The sequence below is a fragment of the Psammomys obesus genome, unplaced genomic scaffold (genome assembly GCF_907164565.1).
Source record: "Psammomys obesus unplaced genomic scaffold, mPsaObe1.curated_primary_1811, whole genome shotgun sequence".
Classification (NCBI taxonomy): domain Eukaryota; kingdom Metazoa; phylum Chordata; class Mammalia; order Rodentia; family Muridae; genus Psammomys; species Psammomys obesus.
This window is the reverse complement of record NW_026586662.1, coordinates 1,345,027-1,372,097: the sequence shown is the minus strand read 5'-3', so window position 1 is coordinate 1,372,097 and position 27,071 is coordinate 1,345,027. Positions and strand designations below refer to the sequence as shown.

Sequence of the window (27,071 nt, the reverse complement as noted above, 5' to 3'; positions counted from 1 at the left end):
TATATGTGGTTTAAATTTTATCAATGTTTCTTTTACAAATGTGGGTGCTCTTGTATTTGGGGCATAGATGTTCAGGATTGTGATGTCTTCCTGGTGGAATTTTCCCTTGATGAGTATGAAGTGTCCTTCCTCATCTCTTTTTATTAATTTTGGTTGAAAGTCTATTTTATCAGATATTAGAATGGCTACTCCTGCTTGTTTCTTGGGTCCATTTGCTTGGAAAGTCGTCTTCCAACCTTTTACCCTCAGGTAATGTCTATCTTTGTGTCTTAGGTGTGTTTCTTGTATGCAACAGATTGCTGGGTTTTGTTTACGTATCCATTCTGTTAATCTGTGTCTTTTTACTGGAGAGTTGAGTCCATTGATGTTGAGAGAGATTAATGACCAGTGGCTGTTAGATCCTTTGATTTTGATGTTGGCTGTGTTCATAAGGTTGTGTGCTTGGTTGCTTTTTGTTTTGCTGTAGTAAGGTTAATATTTCCTGTGTTTTCTTGACAGAAGCTAATTTTCTTGGGTTGTATTTTCCCTTCCAGTGTCTTCTGTAATGCTGGATTTGTGTGTAGGTATTGTTGAAATTTGTTTTTGTCATTGAATATCTTGTTTTCTCCGTCTATGAGGACTGAGAGTTTTGCAGGGTATAGTAGCCTGGGTTGACATCTGTGTTCTCTTAGGGTCTGTATGATATCTGTCCAGGCCCTTCTGGCTTTCATAGTTTCTGTTGAAAAGTCAGGTGTGATTCTAATGGGTTTGCCGTTATATGTTACTTGGCCTTTTTCCCTTGCAGCTTTTAGTATTTTTTCTTTGTTCTGTATACTTACTGTTTTGATTATTATGTGGCCGGAGGATTTTCTTTTCTGGTCAAATTTGTTGGGTGTTCTGTAGGCCTCATGTATCCTTATTGGCTTCTCCTTTAACTTGGGGAAATTTTCTTCAATGATTTTGTTGAAAATATTTTCTGGGCCTTGGAGAAGGGAGTCTTCTTTTTCCTCTATTCCTATTATTCTTAGATTTTGTCTTTTCATATTGTCTTGGATTTCTTGGACGGTCTGTGTCAGGAATTTTTTGGATTTAACATTTTTTTTGACAGATACATCGATTTCTTCCACTGTATCTTCTACACCTGAGATTCTTTCTTCCATTTCTTGTATTCTGTTGGTTATGCTTACCTCTGTAGTTCCTGTTTTCTTCCCTAAATTCTTCCTCTCCATTATTTCCTCCATTTGTGTTTTCTTTAATTTTTCTAGTTCTATCTTCAGGTCTTGAGTTGTTTTGTTTACTTCCTTCACCTGTCTGCTTGTATTTTCCTCTTTTTCTTTTAGTTCCTTCAACTCTGTCTCTTTTATTTCTTTCAGTGATTTAATTATTTCTTCTCTGAAGGCCACAAGCTGTTTGGCTGCACCTTCCCGTATTTCTTCACAGATGGCCATAATCTGCTTGTCTTTATCTTCCTCCATTTCTTTACGGATAGCCATGATCTGTTTGGTTTTATCTTCCTCTAATTCTTTACGTATTTTATTTGTCTCCTCTATTATCCTCTTCATCAACATAGATGTAAGGTCATCTTCTTGATTTTCTATTATGCTGCATTGTTCAGGGCTGTTCGCCTCTGGATGGCTGGGTTCTGGAGATGCCATATTGCTCTGTCTTTTGTTGGTTGAGCCTTTACGCTGACCTTTACCCATTGGGCTGATTTAGGTGTTGGCTGTTAGTTTCTGTGCTTCCTGGAGTCCTGAGGTAGGGAGTATCTCCTTGGCCGGAAGATGATTTTTCCTGAAGGAGTCCTTCTCTGCTTTTTGGTTATGGTCACTATATGGCCAGTGTTTCTCAGGAGTTGCCACTGCTTACCTCAGGTTTATAGCCCTGAGTAGTAGCTGTGGTCTATGTTAGGCAGGGGGGGATCTCCTCTTACCTATAGAATTTCTCAAGACAGCTGCCCCACTGCTGGGTTTCTTGTTATAAATTTAGTGTGCTGCTGCTCACTAAATTTCCATGTACAGTCCTCTTGAAGAAACTGCTGATTCCCTAGCTGTGGGGTTTTCTCCCAACAGGGAACCTCAGTCTGTTATCCTGGGGTGCACAGTTCTGTCCGGGAAAGTGGGAGTTGCACTCAGCAAGTCTCTGGGCCAGAGGCTGATTGCTCTGCTCTGGACCTGGAGAATGTGCACCTAGGTTGAGTTGTTGCCTGAAGGCACTGTTCTGGTCTGGAGGCTGGGTGCCTCACTGTGGACCAGAAGCTGTGTGTCTCTGTCTGGGATGGTGGCTGGAGGCACTGCTCTGGTCCAGACGCTGTGGGTGCAGCCCTCTTGAAGGACCAGGGATTCCCACAGTTTTGACAGTCTAGCTAGGAATAACTGGTTGATCCTTGGCACAGTATCTGAGGGCTGCTGTAATGGCTCTCTGGCTTTTGTAGGTCTGAGGATGCAGCTGTGTGTCCCAGTGCCCTAGGGGAACTCAATAATGGCAGCAGAGCACAGCGCTCCTGCCTGCACTAGAGTCTGCGTGAGTCCAGGAAGTGTTTTGGTGCTGGGTGTCCTAAGCGTTAGAGCTGCTGACCCCCTCCGCTGGGGGCTTCCTCCTGCCAGAGACACGCAGTCTGGTGCCCTGGTGCCCTGGTGCCCACAGTTCTATCTGAGGCGGCGAATCAGGTGCACAGGCAGGCGCCTGTGTCCCGGCTCTGGGTCCGGACTGGCTCTTGGGGCACCCGCGGAACCCGAGTCTTTTCCAGGGGATGTCTGGGTACCTTGAGGTTGGTCCCAATTGCTTCCTGCTCCGTGGGGTTATCTCTCGACTGGGAAATCCAGTCTATGGTGTTGTGGGCCCACAGTTCAGTCTGGGACCGTGACCAGTTTGCACTGGCGGGTAGCTCTGGGCTGGCAATCAAGCGCCTGGCCGAACCGGGATCTCTTCCGCGGTTTAACCGGGTGAGTTAAAGCTGATTGAATCCCCCACCGTGGGGTATCCTCTCACCTGTGAAACATAATCACTTGTGTTTTATGGCCGCGAGTTCTGATTGCTGGTCACTGTGCCAATCCTGCTGTGTTGCTCTTCAGAATGAGAGTCCTCCCGGCGCCGCCATCTTGCCCTGCCTCCGTGTCTCATTTTTTTACCTTTTCCTGTAATACAAAGACTTTGATTACCAGATAAGGGAAATTTTATAGATGTCAATAAACAACCCAGGAACTTGGTCTCAAGATAGTTTTTTTTTTCTTTTCGAGACAGGGTTTCTCCGTGTAGCCTTGGCTATCTTAGACTTGCTCTGTAGACCAGGCTGGCCTCGAACTCACAGAGATCTGCCTGCCTTTGCCTCCTGGGTGCTGTGATTACAGGTGTGCATCACCAACTTAGTCCAGGGGAGCTGTAGCATATCATTGGGTGACTTATTAAAGGGGTTTTATACCTCGTTATGACTATAGTGATGCAGAGAAGTAAAATTGGGGAATGTATATAAGGATTTGGGGAACTTGGCTCAAGTCTATAGTTACTTTCTTAAGATGTTTTGGACCATTGGACAGCAGCATCTGAGACTATTCATAGCCTCATGCCCACCAAAGAAAACATGTACCTGGCTGGTTTCCATGACCATCAAGGCCCTTTGTATGCTATAGGACGAATGAGGTAGGAGAAACTGAGCATATATGAGGGGGAGCAGGTGTCTCACCTGTAACATTGCACACATATAAAAAAGCACAAATTTCAGTAAAAAATTAAGCAGTTCAAATATGTACTCAAGCTGTAATTGAGCTGGAAACTTCTCCCTGCTTTCTAGTTTTCAGAGCACTCGAAGGGCTGTGTAGGCTGCTGAGGGAGAATGGCATCAAGAGAAACTATTTTTTAATCATGTCATAATTTTGATGTGTCAACACCATGTGTGAGCCTTTAGGTTAACATACACATGTGCACATGCACACAAACGAACAAACCTTAAAGTCAGGTTTGCCCAGTGTAGCTTGGGAAAAGTGGTTTTCTTTCTTGCTATCCTGTTTTCCTTCCTTTAAGAATTGCCTGAATATGAAATCAAACCAACACAAACTGATGAGGCAGAGTGTGAGCTAGGAATTCCTGCTGTGCTTCAGTGTGAAGCAGGAGTTCAAACGCGGACGACTGGAAGGACTTAAGTAAAGCAGTGTTGGCATGGGAGGGCATAGTAGGACTCAGATTAGTGACAGTCTTGCCACAGTGTTCTGTTTTCTGAAATTCTGTTGAGTCTCGCTTTTGAGAAATATTTTTTTTCTCATGGTTTATGGCCAGTACTTAAATATATAACCATAGCTGAAAGAATCAGTTCTCATCTACCCACTTGCAGTACAAAAAATTTTAGCAGGCTTTAGGAGAATTTTTTAAGACCTGGTTTGTCACTGCCATGTTGGAAAACAGGCTAATATATATTTTTTTAAAATACTAGTTAAAACAAAGAGAAATCCTTCACCTGTTTGTTTGAACATTCTGCTGTTTCTTTTATTTCTTTCAGTGATAATATAGGATACACCTACTAAAATCTGTACACCTAAAGAAACTAATCAAGAAGAAGGTCTCTAGCTAAATGCTCAAACCCCATACAGCAAGGCAAAGAGGATGGACATCAGAAGGAGAAAACAGGGAACAATACAGGAGCCTGCCACAGAGAGGCTCTACCCTACAGGGTATCAAAGCAGATGCTGAGACTTATGGCCAACCTTTGGGCAGAGTGCAGGGAATTTCATGAAAGAAGTAGGAAATAATAAGACCTGGAGAGGACAGGAGCTCCACAAGGAGAGCAACAGAACCAAAAAATCTGGGTACAGGGATCTTTTCTGAGACTGATACTCCAACCAAGGACCATTGATGGAGATAAACTAGAACCCCTGCACAGATGTAGCCCATGGCAGTTCAGTGTCCAAGTGGGTTCCATAGTAATGAGAATAGGGACTGTCTTTGACATGAACTGATTGGCCTGCTCTTTGATCACCTCTCCCTGAGCGGGGAGCAACTTTACCAGGCCACAGAGGAAAACAGTGCAGCTACTCCTGATGAGACCTGATAGAATAGGATCAGAAGGAAGGATAGGAAGACCTCCCCTATCAGTGGACTGGGAAAGGCATGGGTGGAGAAGGGGGAGGGAGGGTGGGATTGGGAGGAGAAGAGGGAGGGAATACGGGGGGGATACAAAGTAAATGAAGTGTAATTAATAAAAATTAAAAATGGAAAGAAAAAAACAGAGAAATCAACAACACTAATTTTAAAATATATGAAAATTATCACTCTTCTTGAACTCCTTTCTCATCATGTTTTACCCCAGTGTGTTAATTAGTAAATGCCTATAACATTTGTCATTCTTCATGCTTAAAGATGTCTTGTGATTATATTCCTATTATTTGTGACTGATTTGATTTAGGGTAATGACACTGTATTATGAGAAGTTGAATGAAGCCTTTTCAAAATTAGTGGAAAGGATAAATTACTAACAGCAGAATATATTCAGTAATTTAATTCTTGTTAAAGTATGTGTAACGACTAAAGACTTGGTTTTATCAGTATGCAATAATATGCTAATGACCTCAATGAATTATTTTATCAGTCTCTAAATTCTTATGAGCATTTATGACATGTATGAGTGGTTTGGTGCTACATGTTCTGAACATGTTTTTCTGCAGTCAGGCTCACAGCTCCTTGTTCAGTGCCTTAGACACAGACATAGCAAGGTGAAGCTAGCTTGACAAAGGCTTTAGAACAGGACAAGTTCTAACAGGAGTGTGTGTACTGCATGTGAAGGATATGGGTGTTTGGGGCATGGGCATGTTCAGGTATTTATATCTAAAATATTTTTAAATAGTTTATGTTTGTAAGTTTTGAGTTATTTTTTATAAACTTTATTTTTAAATGTGTAAATATTAGAAGTCCCACATTGCTTCAAGATGTTCTTGTTAAGGAATGAATGATTAAAACTTGTAAATTAGGAGATGAGAAAATGTTTAGGTAACTGAACAAAGAATGCTTTGGGACAGTGTGGTCAGAACAGGATGAAGTCACATAGGTTGGAGAGACAACCTGTAAATCTGTACCCTGTCACGCTGAGTGAGTGGAAAGACACTGAGAACAGGTACACAGAGAGAGTTAAAGACTGGCTGTGTGGCAGGCAGTGGGCAGGTTAATTTATAAGCTAGCTGAGAGTTTGCCCAGCTAAAGGACTAAGCTTTTCTAAGTATTATTAAGTCTCTGTGTCTTTAACTACTGGTGGGTCCAGAAAGTCCCACTATACTCAACCTTCCTAATGCTACAATCCTTTTAATATAGTTTTTTTATGTTGTGGTGACCCCCAACCATAAAATTATTTTCTTTGCTACTTCATGACTGATTTTGTTGCCCTTATGAATTGTAAGGCAGATATCTGTATTTTCTATTCATCTTAGGTGGACCATGTGAAACGGTCATTAGACTGCCAAAGGGATTGGTACCCACAGGTTGAGAACCATTGGTCTAGAGAAAGGGATGATGGTTTGAACTTTCATTTCACCTGTTGGTGAGCTCTGTCATTTGAATCTGGTCCAGAACTAGTTAGACCTTCCAGAATGACTTGAGTGATGTTTCTAGCTGTAACCAGACCCTCGCATACTCCCTGTTACTGTAATGAGGTGGCCCATGTGTACCTCCTGAGTTACTAAGGTAACAGGAAGATTGGATGACAAGGTCTTTGGGAGCCATAGAAAATGAGAACTTGATTTAACTGTGGCCAAAATGATTTCTGAAAGTTGTATATGAATTCTAGTTTTCCATGAAGCATTGATTGCTAGTTTGGGGGTTTTTCTTCCTAGGATCTGGAGTAAATCTTTCTGTACCAAGTTAAATACTATTTGATGAGAGAGGGAAGAACAAAAAAAAATAATAATTAAAATGAATGTATTAGGATCAAATGAATGAAAAGTATCAATTCTATTTCTGAAAATACTTTTTCCCGAGAGATGATATACTATTATCAGTCTTTGGGGGTTTACTATTTATAGTCAAAAGAGAATTTATCAATGACAGTGCTTTTAGAATTTCTGTAACAAGTTCTTAATGTTAATTGTTTTGTGTAGTATAAACTAGTTTGGGAGCATGACTATTTAAAGTATTTCCAGTATTTAAAGAAATACTTGATTGCTTTTACTGAAATTAGTGTATGTTATAAACCTAAGTAAAAGGTTATTTTTTTGTTTAATCATTTAGACAGTCAAGATATTGTATTATTCATATGCAGATAAGCATAGATATAACAGATGTTTTCCTTTCTTTTATCAGAGTGTGTTGCTAAGCCTGTTTAACAGTAGTAGTATTGTTAAATTCCAAGGACTCAACTTTCAAAACTTTTTCATTGGGAAAGAAGAAACTTTAGAATGGGAACATCTTTCTCAAATATTTTTTATTTGTACAATTAATATCATTGTAAATATAAAGGCTAAAATATAGAATTACTTAGAAATTATGTTTAAGAAGAAATTGAGTTTTAGTGTTTTGAGACAGGTTTTTAACAGGTATGAAGAAAAATTTGCTTTTTATTAAATTTTAATATTAATTATTTTTTAAATGAAATTAAAAATAGCCTTGTAAAAGTAGTGAGTTTTAGAACTGTGTGAGCATTTTAGTGAAGGAGCAGACGCAGAGTGTGGTTTCACTTGGTGACCTAATTTAGCCTTGCTTTCCAGGCTTGTACTACAGAAAGTGCCGGTTAACTTCCAAGGAGGATGTTACTCACGATACGAGGCTCTTCTGTCTGATGCTGCCTCCAAGTACTCACCTTCAGGTGCCAGTTGGGCAACATGTTTACCTCAAGCTCAGTGTCACAGGTAAGGGAAATAGAGGCTTGGGTCGGATAGGGGACATGTTGTCTCGTGCAGTCATCTAAGTTACTAGCCTTTCTGGGCTCCTGGCTTTAATGGTGGGAAGCTTCTGGGTTTGTCAATAGGGTGTGTCGGACTGTCTCAACAGGGCAGTTTGCCTCCAGTGGGAAAGAGGGAGTGAGCACGCAGTGGTCCTCCACAGGGACTGCTACTAGAAACAGATGTGTCGTTGGTATCTCCAAGGGGCTGAGCCAATGAAATTCAAAACAAGTGAATAATTGTACATGGTTTCCTTATATATGTTACTAGTATAAGAAGTTCAAAACGATGTCCTTGATGTGTGAATTCTTTTTGCAGTATTTCATCCTAAATCTTCATTTACTTGATAAATTGCCTCTATTCTTACTGATAGTCAACATTTTCTTGGCCTCTTGAGGCTGCAGAATCCTTACTTCAGGCCGTGTTTACAGTGGTCCATCTGGTAGACTACCTTCTGAGATTTGGTAGTGGTGGCGTTCCAACACAGTGCTGTTAGACTTTTCACTGTCATACCAGATTGCTGTTTGTGAGTTCCTGTTTTCCTTAGCATAGTTTTTAACCAATGAGCTTTAAGTTACATATGAAGCAATTAGAGCCACTTTTGAAATTTTGATCTTTCAAATATTTGGTTACTCTTTTTTTGGAATCTGGTAAAAATCTGTATCATGTATTTTCATTTTACTTATTAAAAAAATCATACGTCTCATGAGATATCGTTCCATTAATTCAGCTGCCAAAGTAATTTTAGGACATTAAAACAATTCAAAATATATAAAATTATAAAATCTTTCCCTTTCCCCAGTGATCTCATTGGTGTTGCTAAATATGTGGTTTATAATTGGAATTATTCTGTCTTTATTATTACATGTCCATGGGAGAATTTTGATGTCATTTTATTGTGGCCCATAACAAAGCTTATATGTTTATCTAGATTCATTGTTATAGACTGTACTTAAGAAATAAAAAAAAGACTATATAATGGTTAAACATTGGTTTGTTATAATTATAGCTTTGAGACATATGTAAATGTAAGTAAAACATGGATGTGGAACATCTCATTAGAGGTATATATACACAGTTTTAAGCATACACTGATAGCATCTGATAGCATCATAAGATTTGTATGTTTTATCTTCATTGGAAGTTTTTAAAAAAATATCATGCTTTTCTTTGTTTTGATTTTTTTTCCAGGTGCAGAAATAGTAAAGCCATATACACCCGTGTCTGATTCCTTACACTCAGATTATAAAGAAACAGCTCTTCCCCCAAATAAATATATCTACTTTCTGATCAAAATCTATCCTGATGGACTCTTCACACCAGAGCTTGATCGTCTTCAGATTGGTTAGTAATGCTGACTTATAGCCTTGTTTGTGCTATCGATTGGACCAGAAATCCTTTATTATCTCCATGTGAGAGTCTATTAAGTATCTTAAACTCAGCATGTCTACAGCAGAAGTCATCTTCTCTTTGTCTTGTACTCCATGTACTCCCATCTTTATCATTTTGCAACATCTCTGTTCATTTCTGCCCTTCTCTTGAGCCTTGCTCATTCCCCAAATCTAGTCAGCCACAGTTTGATGTTGTTTTTTCCTCTCAACCCCATGCTCTGAAAGCAAGCTTTCATCTTTTGTTTTTCCCTCTAACTAATCTCTCACACATGGCTCTAACTGGTGTCTTTTTCTTCATCTGCATTTTCCAGTAACTTCTCCAAGCTCCTCTAAGAATAGACTTACTTTTGTTGCTCTCCAGCTTTGGAGCCTCTGGTGGATCTGTTTGACCTGTACTGCCCACTTCCCCCACAAGGCTTACAAGGACCTGGTGGGCTCTCTAGCTTTTGTGTGTATTATCATCTTTCTTAGGCTCCTATAGGAGCCTCATCTAGAATGCCCATCAGCCCTTTGCCATATTCCTTCTTCTAAAGACTCACCAAAATGGCACTTCCATTCTGAAGCTCCCTTTCTCCTTTCAGTAACAGCTGCTCATACTCTGTTATAAGGGCAGGCACACAGCTTGTTTCTAAGATTGGCGTGTACAGCCTGAAACAGTCTTACTTGTATTATTTCTAGAACCTAGGATGACAGTTGGTACATACTAAGCTATCAGGAAATAGATCTTGAAAGACTGGATAACAATTTATAATGTCTCTAAAGATGCAAAAACTTTCCTTTTTGTTTCTAGTCCTCTTTCTGTGTTTTCTCATTTTTTTTTCCATCTCGTTTTGATTCTTTTTTCCTAAATGGCAAAAATGTCCTTTCTCTCTCTCTGTCAACATCAGCTCACACGGCAACAGGGCAGCCTGTCACTCAAGTGCTTATGTTTCTTCTGAAAGTCGACTTAGAAATCCACCCATAGTATGATTGTCCCTTAGACTTTACTGTCCTATGATGGAAACAGGAAATTACAAGCACCCAAACATTTTAAAAAACAGTATTGGAAATAACTTCAAAATAATGAACAGTTTTGTTTTTTTTTTAATTTTTCTAGTTACATTTTAGATTTCTGAACGTAGCCCTGGTGGCAGTGTTCTTGTGTGAGAGCTGTGTACTGTCTGCCGGCTGGTCACCACAGAAGCTGGGCACTCATTTTGCAAGTGCCCAAATACAGTTGGTTTCTGATCTTGCCATTTTCCTAAGAATTAAACTCACGATGGCTCTTCTTGTTTCAGTTGATCCGTCTTTTCAAATATTACTGGAGAAGTTTCTGACACTTCCCAATGTAAGGCTTTAGAATACATTGTTTCAAGTTTCTCTCCTGCTAAGCTTGACCCTGTGGTAACTAACCAGCGTGTGAATAGCAAATGTCTGCTCTCTCCCTACCTTTTCCTGGTTGCTCTGATGGTGGTGATAGAATCCCAACACAGTACTGGGTGTCTGACGACTGCCTCTGAAACTCCTCTCATGCTGTAGACTGAGGTGGTGGTCACAGGTCCATGCCATCACTCACCAAGGGCTCTGTCCCTGTTTCCCTTCTAGGTTTCTTGTTTTGTTTTGTTTTCTGATTTTGTTTATTTTGTTTGTTTAGGAGATTTTGTTTCTTTAAGCAATCCTGAAGGCAATTTTGAAGTATCCAAACTCGAGAAAGTAGAAGATCTCTTTTTATTGGCAGCTGGAACAGGCTTCACACCAATGGTTAATATACTGAATTATGCATTGAGTTACATGTCCAGTCTCAGGTATGTTCCATTGTTTCTGGCTACTGTTATTTGGAAGGCTTTTTAGTGCAAGGCATTCATTGTACATGGGCAGTTCACTGAATTTGAGTAGCCTTGCTCTCATTGCCCTACTTGTCATTTCCTGATCTGCCTCCTCCTCCTTTCTTACTGAGCATATTATTAGTTCTTCTATCTCATTCCATGCTTTAATAATTCGGGCTATCTAAAAGCATTCACCATTCGGACCTTTCCACTTGTGCATATTTTAAATGTAATAGTGACTTACATAAAATGAGGTTTCCCTTTGTTCCTTTTAAGGCAAGTGAAGTTGATGTTCTTCAATAAAACAGAGGACGATATAATTTGGAGAAGGCAACTAGAGAAATTGGCATTTAAAGATAAAAGGTATTGTACCTGTTAACTCACATTTAAATGTGTGTGCTTGCTGGGGCAGGGCAGGTAAATGTAATGAGGGTAGCTGAAGCACAATTGAATGTCATGGGGTTTCTTGGGTCCTCAGGTAAGCCTCACCTGCGTACTGTCCAGGAGAGCTATGGTTCACATTGTATAGCAGAGAGTCTTCAGTTTTAGTTGATTCATTTTTAGTTAATGCATATTAATAGCCCTATCGCTGGTTTTCCTTTTATGCTGGTATTATAAAGATGAATAAAATCTTGTCAAGTTGAACTCGGGGAGAAAGAGTTGCACAGTGAAAGCTTGCCATTAAGAGAAGAAGATAAACAGTGTTAGCAGTCAGCTGAAACAGCAGCACAAATTCAAGAACACTGAGCTACACAGGCCACCATACTTTCTAGAGCATTTCTACAGCTCTATTTCTAATATTGTCAGGACTTTGTAAGTTGCACAGAATATCTGAGGTGATTTTTATGTTCATATAGTCTCATCAAAATAAAATTTCAGTCCCTGAGAAGCCTGACCACCCTTAGGTGCCACCACCCCTAGGGCCCAGCACGCAGGTCCTTGACTGTCAGTGATAAGGTCGTGCTGCGAGGCTCCGTGCTCTGCTCTATTACTGCCCACAGTCCTGTCTCCTTTAATGAACGATTCACAAGGAAAGGCTGGGCTACGAGCATGCTTACCCTGGAAGCACTATTGTTCTCAGCCTGGCTAACGCCTCCAGCTGGGCGTTTTTACTCTGGGGAGGCAACCGAGAATGAGTTGAAATAGAGATGGCCAGGTTCCAAGCTTTCACACTGGGAAACATTGACTAGGAACAGCGTAGACCAAACCCTAGGTCCCATGTCCTCAGCTGTAACCCTGGCTGCTTCAAGAGTCAGGAGACATGGCCCAGGGACCCTGCTGCTGTTACAGAGGGCTCACATGGTGGCTCACAACCATCCAAAACTTCATTTCCCTCTTCTGACCTCCACAGGCACAGACATGCACCTGATGGACATATGTAGATGCAGGCAAAACACTCACTTATATAAAATAAAAATTAGTCTTAAAGAATTTTAATTAAAACAAAAACAAAAACAAAAAACCTTGTGCTTGAACTCTTCTTTAGGAAACGCTTAGCTTCTTGGCCTGAGTCTTCATCTCAGAGTCAAACAGTGCAGCCTGTCCTGCTCAATCCGCTGTACAGCACTGGGACGTGGGAAGGCGTGTGAACTCTTGGGACTGGGAAATCCCTCTAGGGTCTTTAGAATGGCCTAGAAACTCTCCAAGGGGCAGAATGGTTTGTTTTATTAGAGCTTCTGTTTTCCAAACATTTAAAAGATTTTAAACAGACATGGGTAGGCTTTAAAATTATTAATAAATGTTTCTGGTAATTTTTGACAGAAGTATTAAGTTCCTTAAAGAGAAATTATAAAATTTAAGAGATTTAATGATTAGACATTAGCTAGGTCTGTTAATGGGAGTTAATTTGATCAACTGTTATGAAGGGACAATGTCTCTGTGCACATAAAGTGCCCTGCTTTTTGTTTTGGTCTTTGTGATTGGCTGTTGGTTGCTTAGGCTACAGTACTGAGGATTTGTTCTTACTCTTGCCTATAACTACTCAGAAGCTGAGTGATCCTCACAGTTTGCTCAAACACTGCTGTGTGGTAGGTGTGGCCATTTGACCTGCCTCTGTCCCTCTTCTACCTGTCTACACCCCTCTTGCCCAAGGTCCTTGTTTCTGCCAGGCTTCAGCTTCCTCTGAGAGGAGGCTTTCCTTGCCCCCTCCCATCTTATGGTCTGTCTGTCTGTCTGTCTGTCTGTCTGAATGTATGCATGAACTGACTTCCAACAGTATTTTAGGATCTCCAAAGACCTGGTGGGCATTTATAAAAATGTGATCAGGTCAAACCCTCCCTAGAGAACAAAATGACCACACTCTGTAGTTGGATTTGGAACATTTGTCAACAGTTTTACTGTAGTCTGAGACTTTACATAGAAATAGAAGACCCCACCTTCAGGGCTTCTGCATGGGTTTGGGTGGTGATATCCAGTGCAGAGAGTGGGAGTTTGGATGCAGTGTAGTCCATGTGTGTTATACTTTCCCACAGTTTGACTTTCCTGGGTTGAGTTTCAGAGATCAAAATGTATTCCCTGAATACTCTCCTGTGTTCAAAATGTTGTTGCATTTTGAGTATCTTTAAATTCTCTGCAATTGTATAGTTTAAAGAGTTAAACATTCTGTAGAATTAGGTTTTAAATTTCTCTTCAGTCTTTTGTGGAATAAGGAAGGATGGGAAGCATGGATACTGAGGCTGGCATAGGATCTAATGTGTCCTCTTCAAGGAGGCATGCTCTTGTGCTCACGGTTCCTCTAGATGATATCATTAATGAGGAAATGAACACTTGTGCACCTTGTGACCTCTGGCAAGTTACTCTGCCTGCCTGGGCGTTAGTTTTTAATCTATAGAACAGAGAGAGTTTACCATCACAACAGTGGGTGTGGCCTTTCATTGAGATGCCTTTCCCAGAATCAGTATGTAGTATGTGTATGTGCCAACATCATCTGCTACAGGGCAATGTATGAGTTTGCTTTGTCATGTAATCTAGAAAATGAGTGTCTTTACTTTCCTTTACTTAGAATTTCTCTTTTCCTTTTCATGTTAAAATGAGATTTGAAGAAAAATTATGTTATCTTTCCCAGAAATACCCAGATGTGTGATTTTACTTAATTACAAGCTCAAAAAAAGTCATTAATTTCATTAGTAGCATTTTGAGTATATAGCAATATCTTGCACATTCTTGTTTTTTTTTTCTTCTTTATTTTTAGGAAAATAAGAGAAAGCACATAACCGTAGGCAAATAACAGAATTAGTTGATTACTATGTAGAACTGAAATCCAAGTTGAATTTTGCTGTTTCTCAAGTGAGCAGCATTATGAACTACTGTGCCTCTGCTTACGCGTTGCCCGCCCTCCCCATCAGCAGTAGAATGCAGTGGCTCTGGGTGTTCCGCTGCTGCTTGGACAGAATGCGCGTAAGGAGTGGGGCGGTGCTGATGGCAGTGCTAGTCTCTGAGCACCACTTCGAATGAGTCCATAGCACAAGTATTTTCTTCCCCTTCAAAGCACTCACCTTTGGTGTCAATGCTCTCTTTTTAGAACAGTGGTTCTCAGCCTTTGGGTCTTGTCCTCTTTGGGGGTCAAATGACCATTCCACGGTGGTCGCCTAAGACCATCCTGCATATCAGATTTTTATGTTATGATTCATAACAGTAGAAAAAGTATAGTTACAAAGGAATAATGAAAATAGTTTTATGGTTGGGGGTCACCACAACCTGAGGAACTGTGTTCAAGGATGGCAGTGTTAGGAAGGTTGAACACTCCTGCTTTAGGTAGAAGAATAAATGAGACATTGTTTCCATGAGCACCACTTGTGATTTTTCCTTACATTAATGAAATTAGTTATGTAGTTACATAGAAAGTAGAGCAGAGGATAAAGAAGAAAATTGCTGAAATTTCTACTCCCCAGAGAGCAATCAACTGTGTAGCCTACTTATATGTTTATACATAGACTCTATATACACACACACACAAACACACACATCTTTTTTGTTTTTATTTTGAAGGCAATATGGTCATGCTGACTGTACTTTTTATAACTGTATCTTCTGCTTAGTATATCGGATCATAGAACATATTCTATCAGCCTAGGTCTCCCCAATCAATCATCCTCAGGGATGCTTCTGTTTGGAAATGATTTTTGCTGTTACTATTTTTATTTTATGTGTATGAGTGTTTCATTGCTTCTATGTTAGTATACCAGATGCATAGCTGGTGCCCAAAGAGACCAGAGGCATTAGATTCCCTAGAATTGGAGTTACAGATGGTTGTGAACTGCCTTGTCGGTGCTGGGGAAAGAATGAGGTTCTCTGCAAGAGCAGAAAGCAGTTATTACCTGCAGAGCTGTCTCTCTAGTCCCTGCAGACTTTGAGGTTTTTTGTTGTTGTTCTTTGTTGTTTGGTTTTTGGTTTTTGTGGAGTTTTTGTTTTTGGTTTTGATGGTCACGATTGGAGAAGGAGGAGCTACTGACATGCAGTTATTAAATGCCAGGAATGGCTCAAAATGCCAGAAGTGTGAGCCAGAAGCTCTGTATTGTACCATGATTTTTAATGGTAGCAGCATTGTGTTCTGTCATGTGAACACACCATAATTTACTTGACCAGCCTGCTGTATGACATGGTGGGAAGTTCTGTACTCCCCTCACTACTCAGGATGGAGTGCTGAAGAGTCACAGGTGAAAATGTTCTCAGGCCGTGAGTACTTTTTTTTTTAATTAAATTTTTATGTTTTATATTAATTAAAGTTTATTCACTTTGTATAGCAGCTGTGGCCCATCCTTTATTCCCTCCCAATCCCACCCTGCCTCCCTCGTCTCCTTCCATGCCTCTCTCCAAGTCCACTGACAGGGGAGGTCCTCTTTCCCTTCCAGAGACCATAGCTTATCAGATCTCATCAGGACTGGCTGCATTGTCCTCCTCTGTGTCCTTGTAAGGCTGCACTCCCCTCCGAGGGAGGTGATCAAAGAGCCAGCCACTGCATTTATGTCAGAGACAGTCCCTGTTCCTCTTACTAGGGAACCCACTTGGATATTGAGCTGCCATGGGCTACATCTGTGCAAGGGTTCTAGGTTATGGATTTGACAGAAGTCCTCAGCGCAAAATGCTGTCCCATCCAGCAGCAGCATTTAATTCTTTGGTACCCTTAGTTTTCCATGGAAATAGAGAGAAGGAAAACAATCCCTGGCAGCTGGGGCCTGGGTCACAAATGACTGGGAGTTTTTACACCTGAGGGAAGATTATCTGCATCGCTGCACTGCTGTGCTGTCTGAAAACAGCACCAGCTCACACCACATGGCCCAGGGATCCCATTCTTATGAGAAAGGATGTCTGGGCTTCCTGGAAGAAGAGGATTTTGACTTGGATTTTAGGAAACAAATTAGTGTTTCTGTGAACAAGAAAGAAACTCTAGTAATTACATTCTTCAAGGCCAGAATGTTCTGGTACTTCAATGAAGAAGCACAATTTTGCTATCATATTTTTCTGTACCTAGAAACCAGAAGGCTGGGACTCCAGTCTGTAAGCAAGAGACCCTCCTGGGTCTTAGGAGAGTTAATATGACTGCAGTGTATCAGGCAGATCTAAGATCTGAGGCCCCACCTGTGGCTGCAGCAGTAGAGTTAGGAAGTGTGGTGGACACATGTAGAAACAGGAAGGAAGAGGTAGGTTTTGAAAGCTAGTTGGGCAAGAGGGAGAAATAAGTTGCTAGACAGACAGACTCCATGTGTGTTAGAGTGAACACTGCTGGCCCACTTAAAATTTTTTCAATAGACTTATTTATTTCCAGTGACTTTTTATTTCACTGTTGAGAATAAGACCACTACCATAATCTTAAGCCAAGTTTGAAGAAAGCTTTAATTAAATATTGTTCAGTCCATCTCTAGGTTCCCAGAAAATGGCCACAAGTTGTGTTTTGCAGGGGCTTTAAAAGACAGAACCCATAATTCACCACATTTTTCGTAAGGTCCAATCAGGGGCGAGCATACATCCTGACGTATTTCCTGCCCATGTACCTCCCACCCACATGTGATCAGGCACATCTGGTACAAATGGCGCAGTCAGAAACTTACTCCTAACTGCAAACAGAATTCTTAGCCTATAATGTAACTGTTTTCTGTTTTGGTCTCACACCACATATGCATTCACAAGGAGCAAGTCTGGGTCCCCACCCCAGCCTTCTTTCCTTGTCACTTGCTATTTGTGGGTTGTCCGATTTTGTTTTCTTTTCTGGCTCTGTGGAGCAAGGAGGAATTTAAAGATGGACCCCTCAGGTCTCCAGTGGCTTAGTGCTTTAATTGTGTCAAACAAGATTCCCAGAGAAGACACCACAAGGATGCTGGTGTGATTTGAGACATGATGTCATTCATTCTTGATCTTAATGCAGACTTGCTCCCACTCTGGTTGAAGCAGTTTTCTCATCCAGGACAGCATCATCTTCACAGTGACCTTAAATGGTCTGTGCTGCCTTTTCGTTCTGTCCATTGAGTACCAGACAATAGGCAAGAAATCATTATGTGTACAAAAGGCATGAAAAATGCATGCTGTTTAGATAGGGAGCTCAGTATTCTCATCATTATCTAAGTAGATGCTTGTAGAAATGATGCCGCTGGTTGGTTAGCCTTCTTTAAAAAGCAGACTAGTAAAGGAAGGTTATGAATGGGTATTCATTGCAGATTATAGTGAATTTACTCTGAATTTATATCTCAGCAGTTTTATTCTAATGAAAAGTTCATTGGAAATTGAGCCATAGAAGCCCATCTTTGGCTTTTAATTCACCAGGCAGAAAAGCATTTGGATAAAAGATAGTAACAATGATTTAGTCAAATAAGGTGAAGGTTGAGTGTTCTTATCCATGGTGCCTGGAACCAGAAGTACTTCCAATTTCAGAGTTTGAGAGTGTTTTGCATAGACCTCGTTGATTTAATGTCTCTAATCTGAAATCCTAAGTGTTCAAGAATCTGACAGAACATGAGTAGTTTCATATTGACACTCCAAAGGTTTGTGATGTTTGAAAACCTCTGAATTGGGGTTTTCAGGTACCTGTGTTTAGTGTTTACCCCTGTGTTTGGCAAGGCGGTTCTAATGGTATGGGTTAAAATTGCTGTGTGGACTAAGCGCGAACCGCGCGAGGGAGAGCCTTGAGGTATTTGAGAATTTAGCCTGATTGGGAAGTGGCCTCACCGTGTGTAGTGAAGGCCCTGGGGAATCCTTGAGGCAGGGCCTGTGTGCAGAGCTGGGCTGCTTCTCTGACCTTTGGCTGCTGATCTTACTTGGTCTGTGGCTACACCTGGACTGTCAGTTCTTGAGTCTGGGCCAGCCAACACAGCAACATTAAGACAACAGCAGCACCCATAGCCTATTGTCCCATTTAGTTTCTTGACCTCTCACCCAAGAAGCCTCTCAGAACACACACTCACCACACATACTCCTCCCAGGTTTAGGCTGATGTGTGACAGTGCCTGCTGCTCTTCAGAAAGGAGTAGGCTATGTAGAACTACAGTGACCTGGTGCTGTCCAGATGACGAACAGTAGTGTAGCCAGACTTTGGTTTTCTAGCTTTTGTCCAACAGTTCACTTGTTAGCTCACTAAATTCTGTACCCTTTCATAATTTCCATGAATCTGATTCTGTAATGTTTAAGTGCTTCTGTATTTTGGCCACTAGGGAAACAGTAGCCAAAGTTAACATGATCCCTGCTCTCGTGGAGTTTAGGGTCTGAAGGTGAAGGTGGACAGTGGGATAGTTCCCTTGGTGACTTCATGCTTGCGAACTGAAGTAAGGTCTGTGAAGAGAAGGCAAAGGCCCTCGTTTCTACAGCACATAAAGTAAAGGAGCCAAGACTAGTGGGACCAGAGCATTTACTGGACATGAAGCTTGAGCTAAGAGCAGAAGATTGGGCCTCCTAAGAGCATCACAGAAGGAGGACTGAGTAGCCAGTGTCATGTTGTGAAGACTGGGGGAGGAAGGCCAGAACCAGGGCTGTTCATAAGCTATGTATGAAGGGTGGAAGGAGAGGCTTCCAAGAGGAATATGGTTCTGGCTCAAACAACCAAATGAGCAAGGTTCTGGACACGGAGACTACAGATCTGCCTAGTGGACTTGGAACCACGAGGACTAAGAAGTCAAGTAGGCTTCCTAGCCAGATTGTCCCAGAGTCTGGAATTCATGGTGCAGAAACTTTTTTTGTGATTCACACAGGCAGTTATCAGTAGCAGTATTACAGCCTCCGAGATCCCATGGAGGTCTCTTGCTGATGAATTCAAGAAAACAAAACAAAATAAAACAGTCGACTCACTGCCTGTAGCCATAGCAACGCTAATGCTTAGACGGCCCTTACTCACAGCAAAGCCAGTTGTTACTGCCTTCATTCATGTGTGTGTGTGTGTGTGTGTTAAGTGTTTACTTAGAAGCTATCCAACCTTCGTGAGCTGTCCTCTGGGAGAGGAGTCTACTGACTTTGACGTGTGACAGTAGTGGGTTTGAAGTGACAGACTTTGAAAACTCTCTTTTCTTTTCTTGTCCTAGATTTGATGTTGAATTTGTTCTCTCGGCACCTTCTTTAGAATGGAATGGCAAACAGGGATATGTGTCACTAGCTCTTCTCTCTGAATTTTTGCAAAGAAGTTTAGAAGACTCTAGTGTCTTCCTTTGCATCTGTGGACCAACACCATTTACAGAAGAGGGGATACGGTGAGTGGCAGTGGGTAAGATGGACGCCTGAAATGGAAGCTCACATAGAGAGCACATAGAGACAAGCCCTTTAGTTCTTCCCGCCATGCCATCATACACTTAAAAAATTGTGGTAGCTGTGAACACAGTGGAGCTTCTACTCTTCATACTAAGGGCAGATGTTGGGGTCTGGATTATGCTTAGTGTTAGATATGGCAGTCAGTGTCATCTGCCTGTGCTTGTCATTATGAACAGTCACAAGATCAGTGATTCAGTCTTTTGTGGGACACTGGGCTCTTGATCTCATCTTTTGCCAAATTTAACATAAATAATTATGAGCAAGCCATTTTCATTTCAGTGTGGCTCACTGTCTTTATTCTCTGCAGCTTTCTGGGAGTTGGTAAATACAGCACAGTGATCCCAAACCAGGTAGCAAATCAAAGTGAAGATGCTACATTGTAACACATAAGTAAGCAAGACCCATGGCTAGACTGCACAATGAAAGCCACCCTAAGTGATCTAATTCTAAAATGACATCGTAAAATATGTGGCTAAATGCAGCCAGTCCTGGATTTCTAGATTTTAAGTTCTGGCTCCTTAAATTTGTTTTGTATAAACCTAACATTTTCTAGATAATTTGTGTCTAATTTTAATTTAATACTTATTTACAAAGCCTCTGACTCTGGATTTTAAAGAATTTGCCTCTGCAGGAAATCAAGGCTAAGTGCTACACTCTCATACATTGTCCTGCTGGCTCAACCTCTCAGAGCACTCTAGGCTACAGTGAAACACTCAGGTGATGGAAAGGCCCAACCTTCAGCATGGAGACTGGCTGCAGAGGCATCTGCACTCTCATCCTAGCAGAATGCCATTCCTCTGCATGACTCATGGTGTGCAGGAGCTTGGGGCCGTGTTGTCTTCATTTTCAGTCACTTGGTTCCTCACATCATAGCCACCCCTTTGCAGACTCCATATGTATGCACATTAAAGAGTGGATTATGACTGTAGGATTTATGCATGCTATAAAGCAACTGTAATCCCTGCAGCCTTTTCTAAATTTTTGCCTCAAAACTAATCCTCCAATGCTGAGCTGGCTTATCTAGGAAGCTCAGCAGGGCTGTTAACCATTCCCCTGGCTCCCTGAGATTACCCACTCTGAGCAGGCTGCTGGGCGCTGCCTGTCAAGGTGACTTGACCCAGATCAGTATTTGCATGTCATAGCATCTCCCTTGTGACTTTCAGTTCAGACTCATTTCCCTGATTTCTTGTTCTTACCATCTTAATGGAATGTGTCTCTCCTTCTGTTTGAGACCAGGTCTTAGTATGTATTTGTTGGCTATTCATGTGGACTCTCTTTGTAAACTTTGTGTACTTGGCAAACTTTGTAAACCCTCAAAGCAGGAAAATGACCAGTCCCCAAGGAACTCCCAACAGCCAGGCCCCACCCCACAGACTTCCTAATTGGCCCTAACAGTCAAATTTTCTTTTCTTTTCTTTTCTTTTCCTTTTCTTTTCTTTTCTTTTCTCTTCATTATTTTTTGAATTTTTTATTTATTACAATTTATTCACTTTGAATCTAGCTGTAGCCCCCTCTCTCCTCCCCTCCCAATCCCACTCTCCCTTCCTTTTCCTCCCCCAGTCCACTGATAGGGGAGGTCCTCCTCCCCTCCCATCTGACCCTAGCCTATCAGGTCTCATCAGAACTGGCTGCATTGTCTTCCTCTGTAGCCTGGTAAGGCTGCCACCCCCACCCCCAGGGGGAGGTGATCAAAGAGCCAGTCAGTGAGTTCATATCAGAGATAGTCCCTGTTCCCCTTACTAGGGTACCCATTTGGACACTCAGCTGCCATGGGCTACATCTGTGCAGGGGTTCTAGGTTATCTCCATCAATGATCCTTGGTTGGAGTATCAACCTCAGAAAAGACCCCTGGGCCAGATTTTTTGGTTCTGTTGCTCTCCTTGTGGAATTCCTGTCCTCTCCAGATCTTACTATTTACCACTTCTTTCATAAGATTCCCTGCACTCTGCCCAAAGTTTGGCTATAAGTCTCAACATCTGCTTTAATACCCTGCTGGGCCCTCAGTGGTATGCTCCTGGTTGTAACTCTCATTCCTAGCCCTGAGGTAGAGAGTGCCAGACCCTGCCCTGCAAGAAAAATCCAATCCCTGAACAGGAAAGTTCACCAATTCCTGAACTTCCCCAAGCTCAGGAAGTAAAATCCCAACAATCCTCACCCTGGAAAGCTCCGCCTTCTAAGAAATCCTTGGATGCTTCCCAATTAAAAAAAAGAAAGAAATCCTATATAAGTCCTGCCTTCCGTTCCCTGCTGTCTTCTCCCTCGAGAAGGGAAACACCCCTGTATTCACCCCTCCCAATAAATGTCTTTTATGAGATTTGCTGCCTGGTGTGACTCTCATTGGAAAAAGGCAAGAAGCAAAGAAATGGAGAAGGGAAGAAGGAGTGGAGTGGAGCTGAGCTCCCCTGGGGATACCCTTGCCTGGGAGCTGTGGTGTTGAAGAAGAGGAGCAAGGAACAGGAGCTGTTACACTGTAGCACTCCAGCTCAGCTCCTTCCTCAGGGCCGCAACACCTTTACTGAGGAGGCTTCCTCTTAGAGCTGTGTGGTTCCTGGGTTCCCATGTCTCAGGATAGCCTTCCATTGGGACAGTGTCCCACCTCAGATTTGTGTGGTTACTGGACTCCCACATCTTAGGATACCTTTCTGAGCAGGAATACCAACAGTATTCCTGGCTGACCTCAGCCTCAGAGATCTGGCTGTTTCTTCCTGCTGGATCGTTAGGGTTAAGGTGTGCAGCATAATGCCCAGCTAAGGTGTCTTTGTATCAACAGTGGTAAGAGGCTCTTACTCTTACACTATGATACTATTGTATCATAGTGTTGGTTTTCTGTAAACTAAATGTCCTTGCCATCCTCATTCCTAGGAGCTCCAGAGTTAATCTCATGTTTGCTATGTGCTGCACAAAAGTCAGTTCTCCATCTCCTCCAGTTCCACATCAAGCCCTGGGTTAGAAATCCTCTAAGACATTGCCCTAGTACTGAGCATGTGCCCAGTTGCTGTCATCACTCCCTCGGCCACTCAGCCTAGCTATGTAGCATTTACGCTGTTTGATTTATTGTAACAAGTCTAGAGTCTTGGGAGGTGTCCATACATAGGATACAAATACACTGCCATTTTATGAGGGTTGTGAGCATCTGCAGACTTTGGTACTTATTGTCAGGCCTAGAACTAGTCTCCCTGGGTTCTAGCTGGATAACTAGCTGTGTCCCAGGCATACTCTCTGCATTTCATGAACACTTGCCAGTTTGAATAAAAAAGGTTTAGAAGTCTGTCCTTTAAAAACCAACTTAGAATTTCTTTGACGATCCGATAACCTTTGATCCACTCACTACCTTGTATTGAAGACATGGATAAGTAGACTCAACTTCAGAGGCTCACATTGTCCTGTGATGAGACAAATGTGACTGAAATACAACTTGGAGTACCATAGACAGAGAGTCACCTAGGGGGTGTGTATTTTAAGGAGACCAGAACCATGTGGTCAGGGCTGGAGAGATGGCTACGAGGTTAAGAACACTGGCTGCTCTTCCAGAGGTCCTGAGTTCAATTACCAGATGGTGGCTCACAACCATCTAAAGTGAAATCTGGTCCCCTCTTCTCTCATGCAGGTGTACATGCAAAATATACATTGTATGCAGAATAAATAAATAAATAAATAAATAAATAAATAAATCTTAAAAAGAGAGAGAAAGATACCATCAGAACCATGTGGTCATAAAGGACCTTTGTTGTGAATGTAGACAACTGTGGTTGTCATGAGCAGGTCATGATGTGCTCACCTGTAACCCCAGCATTCTGGGGGCAGAGGCAGAAAGATGGGGAGTTCCAGGACAATCTGTGCTATGTAAGTAGACCCTGTCTCTTAAAATAAAAATAAAATAATAATAAAAAACAGAAGGGGTCCTAGGGAAATAGCTCAGTGTTAGAACATCTGCCTATTCACAGCACCACAAACGCAGAGAGAAAGAGTAGGAGAGGGCAGAGAGAAATAGATGTGTGTTCAAGGTATTCTAATGACTAGACTGTAGTTACAGTGAAGCTCTTCCCTGGGGAGACATTATACATGTCTTGAAAAGAAGGGTGGGCTCCCAGAGTGAGAAGTTTGACTACTGTGTCCTAACCCTGTGCCACATGAGCCCTTTCTGTGAATGTTCCTACTCTAGACAGAAAGTGCTGAATAAATAGAGATCATTTTAAGCAGCCACCTCTATGGTCTCAGTCTCTCGAGTGATTTTCCAAGCTGAAGTGTGTTTCAGCAGTATGGTGTTCCTATTCCTCATCTGAAAACTGGTAAATAAAGGCAGGAAAATAAAGTATTTATTCTGCCCTTTGTGTATGAAATGTATTCATTTATTCTGCCTTTTTCTGTGTAAGCATGTGCCAGAGAGCCATGTAACCACAGAGCAGGCTTTCTTTATAGAAAGCTTCAGTTGATCAAAGAAAAAAGAAAAAAAAAAAAAAACCAATGGGGGTAGAATCTTAGATTTCACAGGTCACCAGTAGTTGTTAGCATCTAATAAAAGAGGCACCCATGTATTATGTGCCTCTTAGAGTAATAATACTCTGCATGAAGTAGGCAAAAAGAGTTAAACGTGTGTGATGAAGCCCTAGGCTCCATCTGCCTATTAAGTGTGAGGAGAGGACATTCTGTTATTGAAGAATGCAATAGGAGTATAACACAGAGGACTGGGAAAGAATCTACAATAAAATAGTCTGGTTTTCAGCAAATTAACTGTGGAACATGGCAGAGGTGGGAGGATCTGAGAGATCAACTATATCCAAAGCTTGTCCACCATTTGCAACCAGTGACTTATAATTGGATCTTGACTCAAAACATTGAAAATTAGTGGCAGCCAGGTGCAGTGGCACACGTCTGTAATCCTAGCACTTGGAGAGACAGAGGCAGGCGGATCTCTTTGAGTTTGAGGCCAGCCTGGTCTACAAAGCGAGTCCAGGACAGCCAAGGCTACACAGAGAAACCCTGTCTTGAAAAACAAACAGACAGACAGATAGGTAGGTAAATAGATAAATAAATTAGTGGCATTGTGTCACTGTTAAAAAGTTTGAACATCAATTATATACCTGATGCTGTTAAGAATTGTTAGGTTTCCAGTGTGATCATTGTGTTTTTAAAAAACAAGCATGACTGAGAAAATTAGGAAGTTATGTTGGCAAGCTTTAACCTTATGTCTTTATTTGTAAATACTTTCCTAAATATTATACACTTTTTGTTTTTCAGGTTGCTGCATGATCTTAACTTTTCTGATGATGAGATCCACAGTTTTACTGCATAATGAAAAGCTGCCATTGTCTTTTATTCAACTAGTTTATATTTGTGATTGCCTAGGATTTTTAAAAATAATTTTTGTATGTACGAAAAGTTAACCAGAATACAGGCTTACATTTCTGGAATGAAGTCATGTGTCTTTGGTATAGGTAACTTCTTGGTTTAATTTTTACCGTGACTTGTTTTACTACTGATGCCTGACCTGGAACGTCAATCATGGCAGCAGATGCATACAAGAGCCTTTGTTATGAACTGCAAGTTTCTTTACCACTGAAACTGTATCACTGTTCTGCAATAAATACTTGTATTTTATGACATTATAAAGTAAGCAATCATTTTGATCACTTTCTATGCTGCAAGATGTCTTCTGAGCAATACAGATTAAATTTTACACTGCACTGTTTCCTCAGGTATTGATGGTGTATGTTCTTCTTCATCTTAAATCATGGGGTGTCGTAGCTATCTGTGGATCTGGTGCTGTGGGTGTCCATGGCATTGATACAGAGTAGAATAAAATTATACTTCCATACCGTTAGTCTCTGTGCTGGGCATGTGGCTGAGTGTAACAAATGGAGTCGCTGTCTTAAAGAGAATTTTGTTTATGTATTGTTCATTTTTCAGAGTCTCACTTTGTAGCTGTGGCTGGGCTGATATTTGCTGTATACACCAGCCTGGCCTGAAAATTGCAGCAGTCCTCCTGCTTCTGCCTCCTGGCACTGGGACTAAAGCTGTGCGCTACCAGGTGTGAGTTTAGAAGACGTTTTAAAGACACCAGTAGGTGCAATTTCCAAGTCCTAGATGGCACAAGAAGACCGACTCCTGCAAGATATTCTCCATGTGCGCACAGTGAGAAGGCACCAACACACATTGCCGAGCGCTAAATAAATATAATTTTAAAAGAATTTAAGATACAAATAAAAAATACTGGAAGTGCCTCACACTTGCAACTTGGGACTAGGTATGTTTAAAGAGCTTACAGGAACACAGCAATTCTCTCTAAGCCCATACCAAAGGTATCGGCAAAGACTGAAGTGTGGCATCCGGCCCATGACCTAAGATAATCATTAATCCTGCTGCAGCCCATGCACCCCAGCTGGGAAGGAGGAACGTTCTGTCCTGAAGGGTTCTTTCCAGGCTGGCTGCTTTCCCAGCAGCTGACAGATCAGTGAGGAGCGCTTCCTGGCTCTGCAGTTTAAATCCCTTTAAGCCCAGAATGGAGCAGACAGTATCAAGAACTTTTCAGAAGACCATGCTGAACGCATAGGTGGCCGCAGTGTCACAGGATGACTCTGTCCACGCAGCAGCAGTGTTTACACAGACCGAGTGGGAGGAGTCCCTGGTTTCCCATGAATGGTTTTATAAAGAGCTACCATCACTGAACGAGTGGCCAGCTAACAGTAATACAGCATTAGCACTTCCCAAAGGACCAGCACGCAGCTTGTGAAGACTCTGCTGTCAAATGCCTGGTTGAGGACCCATTATCTCTATGACTCCCTTCTCCAAGGCAGGAATCCTGTGGCCCCTGCTGCTCACAGGGACTTCAGCTCCATGTTACTCCATCATCTTTTTCCCCTGGAAGGAGGCCTGTGCCATCTTGTTAATTTTTCCAGTAACTCTTTGGTAATATGTCAATTAATTTTCTTTTGTGTCTTTATTTTTCATCTTTTCTAACCTTTTTCTTTCTCCTCCAGTCCAGTTCCAGTTACTTCAAGCAAACCCTTTGGATAATTTGTACTCACATATTAGTTTACACCTAAGTAGTTTCCCAAGTTGGAGTCTACCTTGAGACTCAGCCCACTGTCAGATTTCGATGACCATGTAGTTTTTTGCCTATGTGTGGATAGAATAATTTCTTCTCCAGGTGCTTAATTAGAAAAAAAAAAATTCTTTGTATATTCTAGACTTTAACCTCCTGTCAGTTAAGTAGCTGGCTGTTTCGTTACTGTTGATTGTTTTCTTTCCTATGCAGAATCTTTTTCATCTGTGTAACCCATTTGGCAATGCTTGCTTATTCAGAAAGTCATTGCCTATAC

At 41.6% G+C, this 27,071-nt stretch overlaps 1 protein-coding gene across 1 annotated transcript in view; it reads left to right on the top strand.

Annotated features, from left to right (window-relative positions):
- The window catches only part of LOC129672855 (cytochrome b5 reductase 4), a 68,723-nt gene extending 43,282 nt beyond the window's left edge, over positions 1 to 25,441 (top strand). The window contains exons 11-16 of the mRNA XM_055602494.1: positions 7,659 to 7,799; positions 9,024 to 9,176; positions 10,857 to 11,007; positions 11,305 to 11,391; positions 19,530 to 19,694; positions 24,991 to 25,441. Coding sequence (XP_055458469.1) covers positions 7,659 to 7,799; positions 9,024 to 9,176; positions 10,857 to 11,007; positions 11,305 to 11,391; positions 19,530 to 19,694; positions 24,991 to 25,045 — 752 coding nt within the window. The 3' untranslated portion in view covers positions 25,046 to 25,441. The remainder of the gene's footprint in view (positions 1 to 7,658; positions 7,800 to 9,023; positions 9,177 to 10,856; positions 11,008 to 11,304; positions 11,392 to 19,529; positions 19,695 to 24,990) is intronic.
- Positions 25,442 to 27,071: the final 1,630 nt, after the last annotated feature.